General features: G+C 38.2%; 1 protein-coding gene across 1 annotated transcript in view; it reads right to left on the bottom strand.

Annotated features, from left to right (window-relative positions):
- Positions 1-22,407: 22,407 nt before the first annotated feature.
- Positions 22,408-25,234, bottom strand: part of LOC129722115 (zinc finger protein sens) — a 49,282-nt gene continuing 46,455 nt past the window's right edge. The window contains exon 6 of the mRNA XM_055675351.1: positions 22,408-24,534. Within this exon, the coding sequence (XP_055531326.1) occupies positions 24,014-24,534 (521 nt within the window). The 3' untranslated portion in view covers positions 22,408-24,013. The remainder of the gene's footprint in view (positions 24,535-25,234) is intronic.

Raw genomic sequence — 25,234 nt, 5'->3', positions numbered from 1 at the left:
ATATCGTAAGTTCCAGTACAACGCGTCATCTCATCTATCCGAAATTTCATGAAAATGCTTCAGAAAATTACACATTCTCAGCGATTTCGCGATTCTACTACATAATGTGGCCAGATTTTTGAAGTTTGCGCTCAGGAACTGCACGCGCATTTAACTACAAGAAATTGTGTTCAGAGTGGCTTTACCGTTTGTCTCATGATGGTCAGATGCCTAAAGACCTGACGGGCGTACTGTTTTAGGGGTTATTATATATGAGAATACAGAGTGTTAGGTAGCTCACATAAAATCCATTAAGGGGTGATAGAGGAGGGTTCGCCACAGAAGGCAGAATCATGAAAGGCAGAACTCTATGACCGTACACACTAGGCAGAATATTTCGAAAGGCAGAATTTCGAAGAGCACGAAAGGCAGAATCACTGGATCAAAACCTGACTCACGATAGCCAAGTGCGTGATGGCAAATTGGTGCGAATCCTGGTCACGGTATCAAAGCTGCTGCTCTACATTTATTATTTGATATTATTTGGTAACCAGACATAATAACTGGTCACACAGCAATGACCCGTTTTGATAGGAGGTGCAAATCAAGCCTAATTATTAGATCCGAAACGCGCAAACTGGTTTGGCTCAGGTCCTTCAGACTCTCACGGCTTCGCGGAGAGTAATTTTTCGATGTTAGGTATAACTTACACTAGTCTCAACGACTTGTTGGTTATAGTAAACAAAAAACAATTCATGCGGCGAAGACGCATAATTGAGGGCAAGGAACCGAGGCGGCACAAAGCCGCCATGGTTTCCGTGGTCCGAGCCGGCCGCCGACCCGCCGTCGGAAGCGGCGGCCTCTCGCATACAAACAACTGATACTGGTTTTCTAGGATTATTCAAATAGGTTTTCTTTTCCTTAGTTAAGTCCGCACGAGCGGTAGCGGTAGCGGAGCCTTATGAAATATTCTGCCTTTCGTAATTCTGCTTTTCGTGATTCTGCCTTTCATGATTCTGCCTTTTGATTTTCTGCCTTTCGTAGGAGACCCATAGAGGACCCTATTAGATGAAAAAAATCCTTCTATGCATATGGTCAAAATTCGACTACTGCAGAGTTATTCACTTTTTCAGTTTTCGGTTCTGTCTGCCTTTAACGCGGTTTAGCACAAAAAGTGTGACAGCTAGCTTAATTCTGTTGGTTTCGTAATCAATATAGTGTCTTATAACGTCCAACTAGAGAAATTAAGCAGCATTTAGAAAGGAACAAATGTGAAATCAAATGTTTTTTGTGAACTAAACTGCAATTTTTTGCCTGAAATGTGTGATAAACATGAATTTTGTAGTTTACTAAATTAAACATTGAAGTCTACTTTACAAGTTGTTCTTTGACTAGAGGCATCTAACTCTTTTAGTTTAGCTGCTATTTAACTTTAAAAGCAAAAAGTAATATATGAGAATAAATTATTGACGAAAGTTCAAAACCGATACGTATGGCTTCCTTTTTTTTACATTATTCATACACTTGTTCGGAGATCACATCGTGTACTGAGAAAACTCGCGCTGCCCAATTACTAATATTTAGGTCCCATGATGCCAGGTTCTAGAAGCCCTTACAAGTCTTTTTTTGTGCGAACGCATAATTTTCTAAGATTTTTAAAGCAAAACAAAGCAAAGACTAGGAGTTATAATTTCGTTATCGTAATTCGACGTCTTGTTCATTGGACTCATACGTTGTAGCAAAATGTAGCGAAAAAGGATCTACATAATGTTATTTACAGCATCCCATGCAATGACTGCCACTCACAGTACATAGGCTTGACAACAAACAAACAAAAAAGTCGCGAAAGTGGCCACAAATTAAATAACTACATGCTCGAAAAATTATAAACCACCAACATCTAGATCCACAATTCACAACACTCCGTAAAAAGACGGCACTGCTGTATCTTTGTATTGAAAACAAACACAAATTCGACCTTCACGATGTCAAAATAGACCAGTAAACCCAAGTATACAAACGAAGTTATAACTCTACAATTGGCTCAAGTCGTATCTGGAACATAGAATGCAGTTTGTGAAGATCCGGAGGTATAGATCGAACTTGTTATTGTTCAGTCAGGAGGCAGTCGTCTAGGCCCATTGCTGTTCGTGCTTTTGATGAATAAACTGCCTGATGTGATCTGTCATGCAATCGTTCTGATAATTAATAATGACGACTGCCAAAGATTGCAGAGTGATTTAGAAATCTTCGGAAGATTCTGTGCTAGTTGCGGACTATGTACATGTGAATGCGAACAAATGCTCAGTATTGACATTTACTAGGACAGCTCACCCCGTATTGTACAATTATGCTTATACAGATAATGTTGTACCACGTGCTGAATATGTTCGCGATTTAGGCGTAACCTTCGACTGTACACTGTCTTTCTTGGCGGCCTTACTACGTAACTCACATACAGCAAATCGAAGCAGTCCAGAAAAAAAATCTAAAGTTTGTGCTCAGGAATCTCGGGTGGAATAGCTTAGCTTAGTTCTGACTGTACATATCAATGGTTGCTACTCCGTGATGGGTCCGAGCCACTCAAGATGCACAATGAATCAACTGAAAGAACGACTGGGAGTGGTAATTCCTTCTCACTGTGCATCATTCAATGGCCCGATTTTTTATAGACCAATAACGGCGCCGGCCACGTCCTTACATCGTCGGTTTCGTGCAACATCGGCACAACTCAAAATTTTTCCATTTTAAAATTTGAATGTCAAACGACGCCGAAAACGATTAAGTTTTATTTCACAAAAACTTGTTTTAAAATTTACCAAAAAAACTGAGTTATAAGCTGATGTGTCTTTGAAATTTGGAAAAACGTTATAAAAAGGTTGTAACTTGCTTATAGTTTTCGTGGATGTCATAAAGGCAAATTTAAACGCTAATTTTCAATCCCGTTTCTTTTAGAATTCCAAGTTATGCCACTGCCGCACGAAACCTACAATAAGGAAGGAATGTTAGAATGTAGTCTTTGCTTTGTAAGAGACCGAGTATACCTCTGCATCCCTACAAAGACCACGGAAGGGAGTTTTTGTTAGTGGGTTGGGTTTTTGATCAGGATTCACTTTGATAAGTGATATGACCATGATTTAATTGGATTAATGTAATAATATAGATATGATCTTGTTCATATTTTGTGAGGTTCATAAAAATGAATTATAACAATGAGAAGTATTAGGGCACGTGAAGAAGATCTCGGTTGGCTGCCTTCCATAGCTGAAATATTTAAATTCTAACGTATAAAACAAAAAAATAAAACGGATGAGCTTATATTAGTATTTCTACAACATTGCAGCGCAACCATTCACCGTATAAAGTCATCGATACAATAAAGAAATGATTATTTACATATAATGTGAGATTGTAATAAATGAATTACAAAATACAATAGAAGATATTAGGGCATTTAAAGAAGATCTCGGGTGGCTGCCTTTCATAGCTGAAATTTTCAAAACTTTTCACCTATAAAACGCAAAAAATAATAACAATTTTCGAAAAACGTATGGAAAGTGTCTGTTATTTTGTGTTAAAATAAAATGGATAAATTTATATTAGTCTAGTTCACGACATATCAGTAGTTCCTATTGTGCTGCTCTCTGCGGCTGAAAACATGAATTGAAATAAATTATTTCAACACGATTGTAGCGCAACCATTCACCGTCAAAAGCCGTTGAAAAAATATAGATATGATCATGTACATATAATGTCAGATTAATATAAATTAATTATAAAATACAATATGAAATATTAGGGCATGTAAAGAAAATCTCGGTTGACTGCCTTCCATAGCTGAAATTTTCAAATTTTCAACGTAGAAAGTGCAAAAAAAAATAAAATAAAAATAAATTAGAAAAACATATTGAAAGTGTCCAATGTATTGAGTTCTCAAAAAAAGTGATGAACTTTTATGAGGCTATTTCATGACATAACAATAGTTGTTGTTGGTCTCTTCTCTGTGGCTGAAAATATGAATTAAAATAAGTTATTATAACAGCATCGCAAAGCTTACACAAACGTGTCGCTACTTTAAAGCCTGCAGCCTGATGGGAAAACAAAAACCAAATCACTGCCCTTTTCGCAATGGCATGATTTAAGCAGCTCAACAACTATTCAGCTGATCATTTATTAAATGCTTTAAACTCGGTTTTCAATACACTTTATAAAATTATATGAATAAATGAATGAAAGAATAGATAAATTAATCAGTTATGATCCCAATCGATAAAAATGTCCATATGAACATCTGCTCAAAAGCTAGAAAAATCGAAAAAGGTAACAGCACAAAAATGTGTTTGGCATCTACAATACAACAACATCAAAACAATCATTTGTGCATTAGTAATGGGAAACTTATCGATACTTATCGATAACATCGATAAATGCTGGGTATCGATATTATCGTTTATTTTTTGGCATTAACGATAATTATCGATATTATAAGGGTGAGCACAAGTCAGTGCGGCTGGTTACTGGAGGAGACCCAAAAGAAGGAGAACTCACCTACCCTACCCCAGGAGTTGCTTTTGTCGCTAGGTATTTGTTGGGTGCTGCTATTCTACAAGATTTAGCATTGTTGGGGGAGGTGTGAAGGTTCGCCCCGGGTGTCACTAAGTTTCTGAGGAATAATGGTAACTAGAAAGGTATTTATAGTTTTTAGTTTCCTAAGAACAGATGAATTCGACAACTTAGTACTGGAGAACTTTGAAAAAATATCCAAACATTTTGCACCATCTCATAAAAAGTAATGATACGACATTGTGATAAAATGCATTTTGTTTGGCTTGCCAACTCTTATACTATGATGGACATGCATAGCGACAGTCTATTGGTAATTTTCTGGTAATTGTTAAGTTTAACTTGGAACTGTTTAAGTTTAAAGTATCTGTTACCCAACAAACAATTTTTAGTTCCACTAAACATCCAAATCAACGAAATTGTTGCGCCAAAAAAAGTATCCTGATTTATACAGAGGATAGACAAAATAATTAAGATAAATAAAATTCTCTCGAATTACAAATGGCCAGAACTTTACGAAAAATGGATCAATTTTGATAACCGGTTTCATTTCACTGGAAAACAGTATTATATTAGTATTACTTGGGAACTTGGTGTGACCAACCTACACCGAAAATGTTTCGGATTTCAAGAGTGTGTGTCAAAGTGTACATTTTTGCAACGCGTAGAACGTTTAAGGTAACTAAATTGTCTATCTAAAATATTTCATTTAAAAAAAATCTGAGATCACCGATATTTTCTAAAATCATTTTTTGTTTTTAAAATTATATTTTTTTCAGAATAGGATCTTAAACTCATTTTTTTTATATTTTTGATGGAAAGTTCAGATAATTTTTACTATATATATATTTTACTATAAATCACCTTGTAGAGAAAATCCGCGTGAAAATAATCTGATCTAATTTAGAACTAGTTTTAAATGTTAATCCAGATATATTTTCAAACGCAAGTTTGCAAAGTTGCTTAGTTTAATAAGACCTACACACCCACAATGTTCGATTGAATTCTGCTAGAGTGCTGCAAGCTCAAAGAAAATTAGTACCCAACAGGGAAAAAACTGCCAAAATCAACACCCATACTTAATAAATTCATACCTCGATGATTCCTTGGCGAATTTTCAATCTTTGGCTACCAATGAACCCGAAATAAATTCTGATTATTGACAACATATAAACCTAAGTGAAACAGAATGTCAGAAAAAGTTCTACGCGTTGCAAAAATCCGAAACATTTCCAGTGACCCTTGGTCACGTCCAGTTCTCAAGTAATACTAGGAAACTAGTACAGTTTTCCAGTGTAATGAAACCTGTTTTGACAGAATTTATTCATTTTTCGTGATGTTTTGGCCATTTAAAAATTTTACAGAATTTTGCCTACTTCAATTATTTCCCTTATTATACAACCTTCAAAATGAACTTCGGCTTGAAACTACTCCATAGAAAGCATTCCTGGCGTAAAATCCGAAGACTTTCCAAAACAAACTGTTTAACTCGTCCGGTTGTTTGAATTCATTCGCATTATCGTAAGATTTGTCATTCATTTGCGGCAATTTTGTTTGCGGCAATTTGACAGTTAGCCATTCTGTTTAGGCCATTATCTCTGTTTTTAACAAATTTATATAGCAAAATTGCATTTGTCGAATAACGTTTGCGGTACAAGAATGGACAAAAATTGCTGATTTTTAATGGGTTTACCATTAATCGAACTGACTACTCATGCATCACCAAACATAGTAACCCATGAGTTAGCAAAAAAAAATTGACAGCTCTATCAGTCAAACTCTTACTGTGATAGCGAAAAAAGTGAAGCTACTCCGTTCAGAAGTGTGCGCGTTCAAAGAACGGTACCCCGCCGCGTCAAAAACGGACATCGTGCGGCACTTTGTGGACGCCGGGTATGCCGGTTCTGGCATCTACAACATCTTGACACTATTGGACAACGATCAGAGCATCGAAAGAAAGCCCGGTTCCGGACGGCCAACGACCCTGAGCGACAAGAAGCTTCAACCGATGCTGAAAAAGAAGACCGAGGGAAAAGTGGCTAAATCGCTCCGTGCACTTGGCCGAGAGGTTAGTGCATGCTCTAAAACGGTGAAAAAGTATCTGGAGAACATGGACATACATGCAGGAAGCGGTAGTCCCGTCCACTGGTCTCGGAGCTGCAGGCAATGACGCAGCGACAGCGGTTGAATAAGATGGTCAAGTCGATTTTCCCGGCGAATCGCGACGTGGCAGTGGTGATGAACGACTAGACCTGTCTCACCCTGAATGACAACGACTAGCGGGGCTCTTCGTATTTTACCTCCCCGAAGGAAGTGAGCACCGAGGTAAAGTTTATTTCACAGACCAAGTTCCCCAAGAAGGTGCGGCTGTGGCTGACAATCAGCGAGAGAGGGATGTTAAAGTTGCTCTTCTTTCGCCCCGGGCTGGCCGTGAACGGGGAAATTTATAGTACGAAGTTCATCAAGAAATACCATAAGCACGAAGACACGGTGTTCTGTCCAGATTTGACGTCGGCCAACTACTCGAAGCGATCGTTGGAGGAGATGGAGCGGCTGAATATCGATGTGGTATCGGAATCGGCGAATCCGCCCAATGTCCCCCACCTGCTTCCCATCGAGAATTTCTGGGCAAACTTTAAGCGCAAGATCTATTCCAACAATTTTGTCGCGAAAACGGAGAAGGAATTAATAAAAAACGAAGAAAGAGCTTAAAAACATGGCTACACTCATGTTTTCGTCCGCCATGGCGAATGTTCCGGTTAACTGCTGGAAGGCCGCACGTAAGGACGTAATATTTTTTTGCGAGGAAGCTAATATGATATCCTTCCATGGGAGATTTATCCAACTCAATTATCTGTCATAGTTTTTTTTTCATCACCATCTGAAATAGATTTTTTTTTTATCACCATCTGAATTTTTTTTTACCGCAAACGTTAGCTGTCAGATTATCGATACTTATCGATAATATCGATAGAAGCCCCGGAATTATCGATTGTTATCGATGTCCATTCTGGGCGATATTTCCCATCACTATTGTGCATCACGTTCATTCACCAGCACCAAGGTAACAAGGTTAAAAAAAATCCTATTGGAAATCACGCAAGGAACTTTACGTCAACGGAAGCTACACGCTCGTAAATAATAACTCTAAAATGAGTAACATTTGACGCATTTTCGTAAAAAGTGGAACAACTCTAAAATTGAGTAACTACACAAATACCCAAAACTGAGTAACATTAGGCGTCTTTGGAAATGAGTCATTATTACTCAAAATTTGAGTACAACACTACTCATTTTTTGGGTACAGTTCAGTTTCATTACTAGCTAGAAATCCGCCACGACCAATAAACGACACCATTAATAATTATACCTTGTAATAAAAGTAAACAGTTATTATGCCTTCTGAGGCGCACACAATATAAAAAACATATGTTTCTAACTGAAGCACATCATAATCACCTTTCAAAATGGACGTCGTTATATGCGACGTTACTCAGAAAGAAGTTATATGAAGGGAACCCAAAAAGTGAGTCAAAGTTACTCAAAATCAAAAAGGACTTCTACTCATTTTTTGACGTCTACGAACATCGTTCTAAACTGAGTCAGAGTTGCTCAGTTCATGAGTTATTATTTACGAGCGTGTATGTTGCCGGACTGCTGTCGTTGTCGCTCTCGTAAATACATACATGGCACGACCACCATATAATACAAAAGAATATGCAGGAATACTTAGCAAGTTTTGTCTCTTTCTTCCTGCTTCCACTCGCATGGCCGTGCTGACCGTGTCGAATCAAAGTAAAACGGTCTCCACTTCACATGCTGTTCCGATGAACGGGCTAGCGCTATCCTGCTCACACTCCAGACATGTTCACATTCAGCCATGTCGAATGCTTTTCACTGCTCGTTTTTTTAATTATTTTTCACTTAACTTTGCACACTTTAATCCAATCACTTTTATCACTATCGTACACAACACGCACAAGTTCACCATTTCTAGAGAAACATTCCAAAAGGTCCAATCTGCTTTGATCGATTTTATGATTGTTCACTTTCAGTCAATCACCACAACTCATTAAACATCTTTTATGACATGTAATTTGCACAAGTTGATAGCGGAGGGATCACTCTAGCCTTCTGAACGAAAACCACGCTTGGGAGACTTACTAAAGCTGAACCATTACCAAAATGAAGACTCTCCGGAAAAACGATGATGGCAGATAGGACCTTTTGAAATGTTTATCTAGATTTTCAAAAACTTGAATTATCTATACTTATAGAAAACATTATTAATTTGAAAATTAACTAAGAGCACACAAGAACTTCGTGCTTACTGTTGGCCGTGCAGCCAGTTCCCTCTGTGCTCAGGAATCTCGGGTGGAATGGAGAAGAACTACCTCCCTATCAAGATCTGTGCTCTCTGGTGAACCTTGACACGATTAACTCACGACACAAGATAAACGACATCGTCTTCTTCACGAACATTTTGTCCAGACGTACGGACAGCCAAGTTCTTCTATCGTTAGGGAATTTACTAAGGAATCGTTCATCAGATAAAAACGTTTTTCAAGTGGGATATAAGTGTTTTACTCTGTGAATCTTTTTGAAATTGATGGAAAAGGTAAGTCTTTGTCATTTTCGAGCTGTATATTGTCTGGTAAATAGTGTATATTGTATTTATTCTACAAAAACTGTGCCGTACGGATTTTGATCCTTGTTAATTGCTTGAATCGAAATCCGTGCCGCGTGTGTATCATGCATATATTGTTGAATTTTCTTCTTGTTTTCAGCATATAATGGAAGAACACAAGTATAAATATATGGCAAACAATTTCGAAGGAGCTGTGATTGAGGTGCGCAAGGGAAAGTCGTACCGGGAAGCTTCGAGAGGTTCCGTTGTTCTGGTTACTACGACAAGGGGTGCCGCAACGAAACGCTACGAAAATTTCACAATTTCAGCTGATATAAAAAATTTGAAAACCGTGTGAAACTTTAGAAGCCAATTGATCCTCAAAATATATTTATTCGTAAATTTAAAGATAAATTATAAATGAAAGATGTTCATTTTTGTACTTACGGATTTTGATCCATTGCTGTATGGACTTTGATCCAGTCTATATCGCGTGTGTGCGGATTTCGATTCAAAAGTGTACGGGTTTTCATTCAGACAAAAAACTGTGTAAGGATTTCGATTCAAAACATGTTTTATTTAAACATGGTTTTTTCGAGTTTCGGAGTGAATTTATTCATTTTGCTTGAAAATAGTGATAAAAAATAAGTAGACCTATGAGTAAACATGTCCGTTTAAGGCAATATGTGATTTCTTGATTTTATATTGACCATCTAAGATTATCATGTGCTTAAGTGTACGGATTTCGATCCAACACGGTACTCGATTTATGAATACCTTCAACACACTGCAGCAGCAGGGATGCCACATATACAGATTTCTCTGTATTTTACAGATTTTTGAACTGAAAAAGCAATACAGAATCTGTATTACAGAATTGCAGAATATTGCCAAAAATACAGATTTTACAGATTTTCTTTGTTATAACGACGAATTGAAATCAATTTCAAAGGTGGAATTCGATTATACGATTTTCAAAGTTTTGCAAAAAAAACATCATGAGGATTATGTAGATATCGATGAAGAAGAAATGGAATGTGACTTGAGCTCTGCGCGAAAATGAACGTTTCGAAATATTTGTCAGAACTTCTATTCAAAGTTCGTAAAACAAATTACAAATAGGTGCGATTTTACCGATCCTGTTGTAAAAATGGCAGCTTTAAAAAATCTTAAATCGTTCTTGAAAATGGAAAATTCAAACGATTTGATGCGACAATTCCCCAAATTCGTAACAGTAACTGACTGACAAAAGCTGTCTAACGAATTTCGCACACTTGAAAAAACTTTTTGACCGGAAGATTGAAACAATTGACATAACTTGGTTTGAGCTGTTGAACACCATTAGGCGGGATGGTAATTTCAATTACAGATCATTTGTGAGAATTTTTTAAATAAATTCACACTCTTCTGCTTGTTTAGAACGCATACTTTTAATATATAGTTGGAACCAGAAATTGTATGGCCCCTAAGCTAATGATCTCAATTTTAAAAGCTGAAAGCTACGTTGCAGACCAAGGAGGAGACACTTATATTGAATTAACGAAAACTTTAAAAAATAAATTTAACAAAAACCTGTTTAAACATCACGTAGAGATGAATGAATTTGTTTAAATATGTAAATCTTTCCATCCAACATTCTGAGTTTGCTCGATACAGATTTTTAATACAGATTTTTTGGCCCGAGATACAGATATTTTCAAAGAAAAATACAGATATAAATGTGGCAACCCTGTGCAGCAGATCATCAGTATCGACATGAGTACATCAGCGTTAAAACATAGGCTTAGCTTATACGTCAAACGACAACTGCTAATTTCAATGTTTGACTAGTCTAGGTAATTTTATTAGTCTTATGTTTATATCTATGTATGTAGCTAACCTGTATAAATGTAATGTGAAATTAATTATCATTAGGAAGGTAATGTAAAATTTATTATTAAGAATGGGTAACGGGCTTTCAGCCTATACGAATTCAAATACAAAATACGATGGACTTGGTTTGCTGGTTTATTCCACACCACAACAAACAACACAAAGAACATAGACATCAGGTAACAGAGAACACAATATTGATTTGAAGTGGGATACTTTTCAATCCAAAAATATTAAGACGCGCTACCGCAAGTCGACCAAAACTGAACGGAGCAAACTATATATTTTCCAAAAAACGCTTAATCAATAAAAAAGACACCGAAACGCAAACCAATAGAACAGTTTTCAGTAAATTTCGATATGTTCGCAACAACAGTGAAAAAATAGTGACATAGCTGTCAGTGGATGCATGTGTTACTTCTGTAATCGAGTGTCATCCGGAAAAATGGATCCCAAAGAGAAACGTAGTATTGTGGTTGCCTTGGTCCGACCCGGAAAACGACACAAGGACATAGTTCCAGGCCTTAGACGCGCCTATGCTTTTGCACTGGGTTGTATGTGACTTTTTGTGGCTCCATTTCCATTTCGAACCCACCGTGGTTAGGCGTCGTAACGCATAAAGGGGAGGAGGGGGGTTAAGTCTGCGTTACTCATTGGTACATAGGGGGGAGGGGGTCTGAAATCTAGGTTTTACGTAATTTGTGTACGACGCCTTACAATATTTTGCTTGTTATTTTTCGGTCATAAAAATGGCGTCTTTTCACAGGCCTGCATAGTTCGACAAATGTCCGAGTTATGTGCTCACAGAAATTATGTATATCGTACAATCAAAAAGGTACCAAATGAAGGATGACGTCGAGCTACTGTGATGACACCTGCCATAGTGAAAATAACAGCTAGCTGGCATCTCTTCCTTATTTGCTTTGCTTCATCGCAGCGGATCCACGATTTGTGGGCCCCACTGACAAACGCTATGTTATGCATAAAAATATAAAAAACAATATAAAAGTGGTGGTGATATGCTAACTCGTTTATCCACACGCAGAGATGTTTGCTCTTTAAACATGGTGCGATGTCAGCTAGCTGGAAAAAAACGTTTGCATGAAAAAAGGTGAACAAAAATTGCCAATTTTTCATGGGTTTACCCTAATATGCACCGGCGAAAATACCCATGCAGCATCAATCACAGTAACCCATAAGTCAGCAGAAACAGTTTGACATCTCTATCAATCGAATTCTAACAGAACTAGTGGAACTATTCAATTGTTCATCTCAGCCCATATATTCATCTTATACAACATGAAAACACAATTGGAAACAAGAAAAAACGCATATTTTCTAACTAAACCAATCTACTGATCCATGGAATGTTCACTTTAGCTTTGACATCTCTATCAATCGAATTCTAACAGAACTAGTGGAACTATTCAATTGTTCATCTCAGCCCATATATTCATCTTATACAACATGAAAACACAATTGGAAACAAGAAAAAACGCATATTTTCTAACTAAACCAATCTACTGATCCATGGAATGTTCACTTTAGCTTTCTCATGGAGAAGAATCCTCAAAAACTCACTTAAAAGCTCTAAATTTGATATTATAGTCGGGCATCTGCACTCGAAAACACATTCAATTCAATCACCTACCTCTGAAAACAAAATCCGCGCAATGTTCTATACTGCTACAACGGGACTCGTTCAGCAGCCAACCAAAGCTTTTTTCATCACTAGCGGACCACTTTTCATTTTTATCACTAAACAAAATCACTAAGACTACTTTAATCTTTCAAATGTTCACCTAAAATTTCCAAAAACAAGCTTTAATTAGCAGAAATAAATGAGATGAATTTTTACAAATGCTTAATTTCAGCTGTAGATATTTTCATCTGTTTTCACTGCGTTGAGGATAATCAAAAGTTGCCAAATCAGTTTCTGTTCATACGAAAAAGGCATATTGAAAATGTTTAATTATTCCGACATAATTGATACAAATGGATAGCACTGCAGAGGTTACCTAGGTTACCAATTTTGCACGTAAACAAATACAGCGGATTCCTAGGTAACCTCCTACGACGGTTGCGGCTGCGTTCATTCTTGAAAGTGTGATTCATTCATGATTAATAGTGTAATGAATATGGGGGTGTCGTGGGATGAATAATAGAGCAGTGATTTAAGTTTTGAGATGAATATGGAAGCGTTGTGGAAAATGGTTTGTTTTACAAAATTCAGGATAAATCTAGCTAAGTTTACTAAATTTCCAATGCGGGGCGAATCCATAAGAGCATGTCAGCGTATTTTGTTTACTTGTTCAATGATTTCGTAAGAAATTGGTATTTAATCCGTGCATTCTTCGTGAATATCGGCTTAATGAGATCAATAATGGAACAAACACCCTATATGTGCATTTAGACATCTTGCAGGGCAAGAAAGCCCGGTTCCGGACAGCCGACGACCCTGAGTGACAAGAAGCTCCAAAGGATGCTGTAGAGGAAGACCGTGGGAAAAGTGACTACAAAACTGCGTGCGCTTGGCGGTCGGTGCAACCGATGAAACAGTGGAAAAGTACCAGGACATATATGTCAGGAAGAGGCAGTCTCGTGCACTGATCTCGGAGCTGCCAACAATGACGCAGCTGTAGCCCCCGGCGAATCGCGACGTGGCGATGGTGATGGACGACGAGATCTATCTCACCCTGGATAACACCGACTGGCAGGGTACTTCACATTTTACTTCCTTGGGGGAACCCACGAAGTGAGTGAGCCCCGAGGTAAAATTTATTTCACACACCAAGTTCTCCAAGACACAATATATCTATCTAATGGTAGCAGTGGTCATAGGCTCCTACAAGGAAAAAAGTTCCCCAAAAGGTGCTGCTGTAGCTGACTTTCTTTCGCTCCGGACTGGCCGTGAACGGGGAAATTTACAATACTTAATGATTGCTACGGCAGTCATTGCACACCTGGTAATATCTGTCTTAATTATTTTTGCAGCTCTTCCAGCTGGTCTCGACGTACGATGCTGGCCTAACAAGCCAGTCGTCGTAGGTTCGAGTCTCGACTCGGGAGAGACTGTTAGTATCATTAGAATCGTAGCGCTATCCCCGCAATTGTCCTGTACACTTAACAGTTGGCTGCGAAGTCTGTGTATAATATACAGAAGGTCAAGTTACAAATCGGAATGTAACACCAAGGCTTTGCTTTGCTTTATTTTTGCGTACCCCAGGTTGAGAACCGCTGATTCAGATGGTTCAAGGTTTTTCGCTGAGACAGAAACTTGAACGAGTAAAAAAAGCGAAGCCGTAATAAAAAAGCAGCGGAAGCAAGGTTGGTGGATAAGCAGAACGACACGGTTCGGCTGCCAGAAAGATCACGAACCTGTGCCGGTGTGCTGATAGCCACCGGGCGACAAAAACAAGCATTGGTGATGGTTTAGGACAGAATCGTACCAGAAATTGGGTTTTCAACAGGACTCGACACCGGTTCACAAAGCGAAGAAAACCCAACTCCAAATTGTGGAAGGTTTTCCAGGGTTCATTTCGAGCTTAAATTAGCCAGCGAATTCACTGGACCTGAACCCTATGGGCTTTGCCGTCGGGGGTGTGTTGGAGGCCGATGTCTGCTTACGAAATATAGGTATGAAGGTGTGGAAGTCCTGAAGTGATATCTTGCTCGCGACATCTCGGACAGAGAGGTGGGGATTTCGCTTGAAACTGCTGGCCACTCTTTTCGTTGGTTTTTGCGGCTTTCGGATTTTGATTTCCCCCGGTCCTGTCTTCCTGGCAGTCGACAAACGTTCTCCAAACAGTTTCATTACGTTGTTGACGGTTGCTGCGTACTTCCTTTGCTTCGAACCGTTTTCACAATTGAAGAGCAAATGTCGAAATCAAACAGAAGGTATTACACCACAGAGAACAGACATGCATGTTCATATAAAAAAAATTGAAAATCGTGTGTGAAAACTTGTAATCGAAATACATTAAGACACTTACGTCATCTGTTTTGCGTAAATTGCATGCACTTCATAAATATTGCTGTATCGATATTTTATCGATATCAGTACTTGGAACAGCCTTACCACTCACGGCCAAATGACGGTTTGGTATGTGAAAATTTTTAGAGGCAAAAAATATTTTCATGGTGGTTCGACACCCCCCTAAATTTCTGCACAACTCTAGAACTCATCAAGCAAAATGAACCAAATTTGGCGCATGAAGATTTTCGAGAGTAAAAAAATGTTTCTAAGATGGTTTGAAACCCCTCCGTACTTTGGAAGGAAGAGGGGAGGGGGGAACGAAAGGCAGCCGAAAGTGACCAAATACCACCAAATATGGGTATTTTCGTTATCGTTATGATGCACAAAAGCTAAACTTCAACGTCAGACACTATATTAAATTCTAAGTTCCGGTTTCTGGGAATCAGCCCAAAATGTCCGAAAATCACCCAACATGGGTGTTTCCGGAACCACCTTTTGAGTTTGAACGTATCCAATGTCCGATTCGTTATGCTATTGCAGACTATTATTAAATAGGAAGTTAAATCTTTGGATGTAGATGAAATCAATATAGAGTGTTTGTAATCATTTAAATAAACAAAAATTGGCGGAAAGCCGTACTACACTTTTGTTTCGGCACCCTGAAAATCTTTGGCGGAAAACCGGTTACGGACCTTTCTGAAATATTTATTAATAATATTTTTTCATTGATAATAAATGTGTCTTTATGAGAAATACCTATATCCGTTTTTTTTTTTTTTTTGGAAGTGCATCGGGTTGGTGCATTGGAAAATATTCCAAATTTATAGTGAAAATGATAAATAATCCTGTATTTCTGAACCCAAAACAATATTCGAAGGTCAAAAATCGACCCCAGAAACCATACGAAAAAAGAACCTAGTTATTTTAATTTTACGATTAAAAAAATAAATGATAAAACTGACCCCAGATCAAAACCACAGACTAACAAACGTAGCACTGTAATCTAGCTCCATCTCCACAAGACGAAAATAATAAAATAATAGGAAATAGAAAAAAGTGGTTTAGACAAACACTTTGGGCAAAATCTATGATGGTCGCATCAAGTTTGTACTTTTTCGTGATCACTACGTATGGAATGACCCACATTCTTCTCTTTGATCATGATATTATTTACCATGACATTTATTTTTACATTTTGCCATTCTCCTAGAAAGGTATAGCAATCACTTGCAAAACCGAAAGCATAAAAGTGCTCCAAAGGGCCGAATGGCATATATCACTCGACTCAGCTCGACGAGCTGAGCATTTTCTGTATGTATGTGTGTGTGTGTGTATGTGAAGATTTTTATTTTCACTCACTTTTCCCAGAGAAGGCTGGACGGATTTTCATGAAATTAATTACAAATGAAAGGTCTTGTTGCCCCATAAGACCCTATTGAATTTCATTGCAATCGGATTTTTAGTTTAGAGGTAATGTATCAAAATGTAAAAATCATGAAACATCATTATCTCAAAAACTACACAACCGATTTGAACAAAATTGGTTTCAAATGAACGGGCTACCTGAAAAACCCTTAACTTTTGAATTTCATAAAGATTGGACATATGGTTCAAAAGTTATGAAAAGAAACGTGTTCTGAAGACTGTTCAATCTCACTCATGTTTCTCAGAGATGGCTGTACCGATTTTCATAAAATCAGTGTCAAATGCAAGGTCTAGTTGCCCCATGAGACCCTATTGATTTGTTTTGTAATCGGACTATTACTTTGCCTGTTATGTTTAAAAATGTGAAATTCAGCTATGAAAAGGAACATATTCCGAAGACTACTTAAACTCGGCCATTTTTGGCTGTTTTTTTTCGATTTTGGACTTCAAAATTGCCTGTGAAATCAATTTCTATCATCTGGGAGTTATTCTGGTTCCGAAAACATTCATATTGAATGCTATTTGGTCATTTCCGGATGTTTTCCAGACATCGGAAGCCACCATCATAAAATTCACGATTGTGTCTGTGATCAATTTTAAGCTTCTGTGCATCTTTCTGGTACCGCAGATACTCATATTTAATGGGAATCTTCCATTTCAGGCTGTTTTTCAGAAACTGGAAGTTGCTATTTTGGATTACATAATGGCATTTGGAGACAATTTCTGGATTGAACGTCATACTGGTTAAAGAAACACTCATGTTGGGTGGTATTTGGTCATTTTCAGCTATTTTTCAGAAAAAAATGTTGCCTGAGGTCGATTATGGAACATATTTGTTACCACTAAAACATTCACCTGCCAAATATGGTTCCATTTAGTTGATTAGTTCGCGAGATGTGCAGAAATTTGTGCACCACTATGGACAGCTTTGTATTTTCTTGATTGGTTATTGAGCTGTGCGAAATTATTGTTTCTTTTGTATGGGACCCCTCACGTTTAGAAGAGGGAGGGGTGTCAAACCATTATGCACATATTTGTTACTTCTAAAAACATTCACCTGAAAAATTTGGTTTCATCTAGTTGGTTAACTCTCGAGATGTGCAGCAATTTGTGTTGCATTTGTATGCAACCCCTCCCTTCCAGAAAGTGGAGGGGTATTAAACCATTATGCACATATTTGTTACCTCCAAAACATTCACATGCTAAATTTGGTTCCATTTTCTCGGTTAGTTTTCGAGATATGCAAAAATTTGTGTTTAACTTGTATGGCACCCGCCCTTCAAAAAGAAGGAGGGGTGTCAAAACATTATGGACATATTTTTAACCACTTAAAAAATTTACCTGCCAAATTTGGTTCCATTTAGTTGATTAGTTCTCGAGATGTGCAGTAATTTGTGTTTCATTTGTATGGAACCACTACCTTCCAGAAAAGGGAGGGGCGTCCGACTATTATCGTCATATTGTTTACCCCTTAAAACATCCACATGCCAAATTCGTTTTCACTTGCTTGGTTTGTTCTTGAGTTGTGCAGAAATTTATGTTTCATTTGTATGGGACTCCTCCCTTCCAGAAGAGGGAGGGGTCTCAAACTATCATAAGAACCTTTATCGGCACCAAAAACCCCCGCATACAAATTTTCACGTCGATCGGTTCGGTAGTTTTCAAGCCTATATGGATCAAACAGACAGACAGGCCGGACTGCATTTTTATATGTATAGATTACAGCATCAATTTTTTAGAACCTAAAGAGTGGATATACATTTACTGAATTGAAACGTTCATGTATATATATTTTTACAAATAATATTAATGAGTAAGGCTGGGTCTGACCGCTAGGTGGATTAATTTAGGTTCTTTCCATAACTTTTGAACTACATGTCTTTATGAAATTCAAAAGTTGAGGGTTTTTCAGATAGCCCGTTCATTTGATACCAATGTACCAATGTGTTCAAATCGGTTGTGTAATTACTGAGATAATGAAGTTTTGTGTTTTTAACATTTTGATACATAACCTCTAAACTAAGAATCCGATTACGATAAAATTCAATAGGGTCTTATGGGGCAACTAGACCTTTCATTTTCAATTAATTTCATGAAAATCGGTCCCGCCATCTCTGAGGAAATCGAGTGAGATTGGGAGACCGTTAGATACACACACACACACACACACACACACACACACACACACACACACACACACACACACACACACACATACAGAAAATGCTCAGCTCGTTGAACTAAGTCGATTGATATACGAAATTCGACCCTTTGGAGCACATTTGCATGAAATAATGGCAATTCCACGTTAATTACGAATGTCAGATTTAGCGCCAGATTAGAAAATTGGCACTAAATATAAGGTTTTCCAAAGTTCTGGAAAAATTCCATTCTTCAGAGACATATTAAAGAGGTATAGTAAAGGTGTAGATAGTTTTTTTGCCAAGTTTTTGAGAAAAATAGGAGCTATTCTGTCAGGTCCAGGACCTTTCGTAGCGTCTAAATTTTTAAGTGCGTTCTGAATTTCGAATTCAGATATTTGATTGACAGATAAAGAATTCGAATATTCAGGAAAATACGAGAAATATTCGCGGTCGCGGTTTCTTTAAATGTGGTGTATATTTCTTGAAAAAAAGTTGCAAAAAGACTACATATTTCATTACTAGTGTGTCCTACATTACTGTCAAGATGCATTCGTGATGGAAAGTTGTTACTTTTTAGTTTGGTTTTTACGTAATTGAAGAAGTTCTTAGGGCAAGACTTGATTTGATGTTCGATTTTACGGTTATGTTCTTCATGTGCAATTTCAATGGCTGCGTCAAGTTGACAGCAAATTTCTTGGAAATTTTGAAGATTTTCGCTATTGTTGTCTTTTTTGCCTTTCTCTTAGAAAGGTATAGCAATCACTTGCAAAACCGAAAGTACAAAAGTGTTCCAAAGGCCCGAATGGCATATATCACTCGACCCAGCTCGACGAGATGAGCATTTTCTGTATGTGTGTGTGTGTGTGTGTGTGTGTGTGTGTGTGTGTATGTGCAGATTTTTATTCTCACTCACTTTTCTCACAGATGGCTGGACCGATTTTCATGAAATTAATTGCAAATGAAAGGTCTTGTTGCCCCATAAGACCCAATTGAATTTCATTGCAATCGGATTTTTAGTTAAGAGGTTATGTTTAAAAATGTGAAAATCATGAAACATCAATATCTCAGAAACTACACAACCGATTTGAACAAAATTGGTCTCAAAAGAACGGGCTACCTAGAAAACCCTTAAGTTTTGAATTTCATGACATTGAACTTGTGGATCAAAAGTTATGAAAAGAAACGTGTTCTGAAGACTGTTTAATCTCACTCATGTTTCTTAGAGATGGTTGTACCGATTTTCATAAAATCAGTGTCAAATGGAAGGTCTAATTGCCCCATAAGACCCTATTGATTTGTTTTTCAGTCGGACTATTACTTTGCCTGTTATGTTTAAAAATGTGAAATCCAGCTAAGCAAAGGAACATATTCCGAAGACTACTTGGACTCACTCACTTTTCTCAGAGATGGCCGACCCGATTTCCACAAAATTAGTGTCAAATGAATGGTCTAGCTGCCTCAGAAGACCCTATTGAATTTTACTGTAATCGAACTGTAACTTCATTTGTAATGTGCCGACTTGTGAAAATCACGAAACTTCATTATCTCAGAAACTACACAACCGATTTGATTATTTTTATCAGATGAGCGGGCTTGTTAAGGGTTAACTGATGAATTATGATTGAACACGTGGTTTCAAAGTTTGGCTGCCCTACGCGTTCCCATTTCATTTGATTATAACCGAACTTAAGCAACCGTTATGTATAAAATTGTTAATAAAACAACGAAAGTCTATTATCTCAAAGATTACATGACTTATTTGAACATAACTAGTGTCATACGAACGAGTCATCTCTCAAACTTACAAATAACAAACTTCATAACAATTTGATATGTGGCCCAAAAGTTATGGAAAGAAGAGAAATTCAAAGACTATTTAATACTATACCTGCTTTGATCGATATATGTGGCCTCAACATAATTTAAATGTGGTGTCGTACTATTTGAACGTTCCAAATTCATTGATTCCTTGCGATGTGTTTAAAGTCTGCAAATGCACGACGAATCGGCCATAGGATATGATCAAAGTCAAATAACAAATCGTTTGAAATGATTGGTTTTATCGAAACATCCTCGTCTTTTGGCTTCTGTACATCGCCTTAATTCTGAATATATTCTGGTATTCTGTCATTATCAGCAGACTTTCTGGCATCAATCTGACACCGGAAATACCCATATTGGGAGGTATTTTTGGTAGTTTTCCAGAAACTAAAAGTGATCGTCTTCAAATTTAAAATAGTGTCCAGGGTCAATGTTTGGTTTCTATGCTTCATCACGTTTACGGAAATATCCATATTGAGTATTATTCGGTCATTTCCGACTGTTGCCTATAAGTTGCCATTTAGCGATTCAAAATGGTGCCTGAGGTCAATTGTTAGCTCCTTGCATCGTTCTGGTTCCAGAGATACTCATATTGGATAGTATTTGTTTATTTTAGGCTGTTTTTCACAAACCGATAGTCGCCATCTTGGATTTCAAAATGATATTTAGGATACTGGTTAAAGTAAGACTCATATTGGGTGATATTTGATCACATTGGACTGTTTTTCAGAAGCCGAAAGTCGTCATTTTGGACTTTAAAATTGCCTGTGAAATCAATTTCTGTCATCTGGGCCTAATTCTGGTTCCGAAAACATTCATATTGAATGGTATTTGATCATTTCCGGCTGTTTGCCAGACACCGGAAGTCACCATCATAAAATTCAAGATTGTGTCTGTGATCAATTTTTAGCTTCTGTGCATCTTTCTGGTTCCAGAAATACTAATATTTAATGGGAATCGTCCATTTCAGGCTGTTTTCCAGAAACCGGAAGTTGCCATCATACAATTCAAAATGTTGTCTGAAGTCGATTTGTGGCTACAGTGCAACATTACGGTTCCGGAAATACCCATATTGGGAAATACCCATATTTGGTCATTTGCCGCTGTTTTTCCGACACCGGAAGTCGCCATTTTGGATTTCATAATGGCATTTGGAGACAATTTCTGGATTTTGAACGGCATACTGGTTAAAGAAAAACTAATATTGGGTGGTATTTGGTCATTTTCTGCTGTTTTCAGAAACCGGAAGTCGCCATCTTAGAATTTAAAATGCTATCTGTGGTCGATTTTAGCTCCTGTGTATTATTCTAGATCCGGATATTATTATATTGGGTGGAAATCGGCCATTTTCGGCTGTTTTCCAGAAACCGGAAGTTGCCATCCTACAATCCAAAATATTGTCTGAGGTTGATTATGGAACATATTTGTTACCACTAAAACCACGCGAGATGTGCAAAAATTTGTGAAGAAACATGTACTTCCAGAAGAGGGAGGGGCGTCAAACCATTATGGACATATTTTTGTTACCTCTAAAAACATTCACATGTCAAATTCGGTTTCATTCGCTTGGTTTGTTCTTGAGTTGTGCAGAAATTTATGTTTCATTTGTATGGGACCCCTCCCTTCCAGAAGAGGGAGGGGTCTCAAACAATCATAGGAACCTTTATCGGCACCAAAAACCCCTACATACAAATTTTCACGTCGATCGGTTCGGTAGTTTTCGGGCCTATATGGATCAGACAGACAAACAGACTTGAGTGCATTTTTATATGTAAAGATTACAACATCAACATTTTAGAACCTAAAGAGTGAATATACATTTATTGGATTGAAGCGTGCATGTAAATCTATTTTTACAAATAAAAAATTGAATGAAAATGGCTGGGTCTGACCGCTAGGTGAATTAATTTTTTTTCAGCAAAAGTACTTACGCCTTTGTTTAGAACCGAAGAATTGAGAAGAAGGGAAATGACATTCGGATATAGATAGAACCAGCGGAGTACGATTTCCTTGCATTTATTCCTAGTTACAAGTTTGAAGATTTTTTTACAGTGAATACATTGTATTAAAAATATACAACGTTCAGCTACTTAGCGCTACAGTTTGCAACGTAAAACCTATTACGTACGGTACTCGGATATAATGAATAGAAAATAGCAGTAAATACTAATCGCTAGTTAAGTTAAAAGGATTATGACTCATATTCGTCAGGTGTCTCCCTTATGTACACAGAATATTTGACTAACATAAGTTACTATTGAGCTAACGGTTGACTATTAGCTAAAAATATGAATTAGAAAAAAAACTTGATTCCTTAGCGTCTACGCAGTGTTTTTTTTTTTTTTTTTGGATGATCTTCATTTCAGCTGATTTTTGTTTTCTCCTCCATCCCTCTTAACGAGTGTGTTTCCTCCCTAAACGCACTAAACACTAAATAACAAATTTTGAAAATGAAAATTTGAAGAAAAAATTTTGTTTTTTTATCAAAATATTTTTGTTAAAAAAAAAACATAAGAAGTACGACCAAGCGGACGGAGTGTAGTGCCTAAGGACCTACCGAATGAAGTAGCTCTGGGAAATGTACAGTACAGCAGGAGACGAATAATAGGCAGGAACAGCAACAGTTCGAGATACAAAAATTACAAAAGTGCCTTCGACTTTCTCGAGTTTACAAATAGAGTCTTTGGTTCGGTAGCTGTTTGTGAATAAAAGTGCGAACTCTATTCATGACTAACGCGTGTGTGTGTGTGTGTATGTGTGTTTGTGTGTTAATTTGGGGTGGCACACCCGCCACCCCGTGCTGACACGTTGTTTCGGTAACAAAAGCGCCTCTCGTTTCCCCCTTTCCAAATCTGCGCATAATCCTTTTGGATTTGGGCAGCTGGTTTCATTCTCTATGCAGAAGACTAGACGGTATTTAAAAATTACAGTAAGTGAAAAAAAACTAATTTCGTAAATAAGTTACTGATATTTACAGGCTAGTTCTAGTGATGTAGAAATAAAATATTTTAACGCTAATTTACGGGTTTTGGTTTTTGAAGCTTCGCTTTTTTATCAGGGGATAGCCAAACAAAGTTGTAGCTTTGGCTTGAAACATTTTCTAGGATTATATAAAGAAAAAAACTTATGCAACTATGAACAGTACGTCTGTAACTCGACTGGATAGTACCCACTAGGCTGTACAGGTATTTCAGGACTCTATTATCGATCACTGGTTAGCGCGAATACATGCGGGCATTTCGCGCCAAGGCGGCTTAAGCTAGGGACGGGAGGGAAGGCACAAACGAAACACGAAGCTAACCGAAACGTCATCTGACGCGTGTGGCAAACGAGCGAGAAGCAGAACGGTACAACAGCAGTGGGCGACGACGGTTTGCCCTTCCAACAGCCGTCGCCAGAAGAGAAGCACCTAAATTGAGCAACATCTGTTGTTGTCCGTCGGTGCATCTTTGCCCGGTTAGTTTGGTAATCGTGCCCTCGGTGTTTTTTTATTATTTTCATTTTTCGAAAGAAAAAAACAAATCATCATTAGGCCAGGTTTTGAAGAAAAAATAACATTAATAAAAGCTAAATCGGCATCGGTGGAAAGATCCAATTCGGACGGAATCAAGAACAACTGCTGCTAACTTCCATTTTAATATCCGCATGGTGACGCAGGAGCTGCTGGCTGTGGTGCTGTTCTTGGTGATGGTGAAGGTGGTGGTGGTGGTGCGGCTGATGATGAAATCCGGAGCTAGCAGTGGAAACGGCGGCGGCGGCGGCAGCAGCGGCTGCTGCCAGAGCCGCCACTGTTACTGAACTGGGTGAATCGCGACCGGGACTTCCACTCTCGGTACTGTTCATTGTGGTTGCCAGAGCGCCGATGCTGGTGGCGGTGTTAGTGGCGGCACTGCTGCTATCGAGCGGTTTGTAGTCCTCCGAGGGCAGCATGGTCGATGCCCCGCTGCCAACGATGTCACCATGCTGGCCCTCGCGATGACGCCGCAGATCCACCTTCCGCTGGAAGGCCTTCTCGCAGAGCCCGCATGAAAAGGGTTTGTAGCCGGAATGCTTGCGCATATGGGTGATCAGATTCGAGCTCTGGCTGAACGCCTTCAGGCAGACGACGCATTTGTGCGGTTTTTCACCTGGAAAATAAAAAGATAGAGAATTTTGCGTTTAGTGTTTAGTGTACATTTGCGTGACTTTATTCAATCACTTGAAACACTCACAATGACAAGGCATGAAATGCCAGATAATCAATCAGAAAAGTTCTTTCTCATCTAATGCTGGCAACAGACGACGAACCCCAAAAGCTGTCTCAATTCGGAACAAACTTACACAAGCTGGGAATAATTGTTATGTGAATTATTTATGCAAAATCCTCCCAAAATCCTGCGCATGGCTTTGCATCTAGACAATCACAGCTGCTTGCAGAACCAGGAGGCAGAATAAAACAAATTACCAACAAGCACCCAACAATCCGAACCGTGACTGCAGGGGTAGACGAAGTAAACCCGGTAAGTGAATTAAATTCGCATTAAAGTAACAGCTTAATGTGATTAATAATCACGGAAAATTGGCCCTCACTGAGTCGCTCGCAAAGAAAATTATATCATTATTTTAAGTGGAGCCTGTACTGGCACGCGATCCTTTCGCGGAACATTCCCTGACATTGTTGGATCTCGAAAAAAAAACTACGCAAACTAAACTATTCGGAACCTACACAAACAAACACTTGCGTCACTTGTCGTCAATATTTGTCCGAGAAAACTGAGCTCCAACGTTTACCGACGTGGTTCATTCCGAGCCTCCCCGTGCGAGTTCTGCTGCTGTTGACACAAGTGA

The sequence above is a fragment of the Wyeomyia smithii genome, chromosome 2 (assembly GCF_029784165.1).
Source record: "Wyeomyia smithii strain HCP4-BCI-WySm-NY-G18 chromosome 2, ASM2978416v1, whole genome shotgun sequence".
NCBI lineage: Eukaryota > Metazoa > Arthropoda > Insecta > Diptera > Culicidae > Wyeomyia > Wyeomyia smithii.
This window is presented reverse-complemented; position numbering and strand designations above follow the sequence as displayed.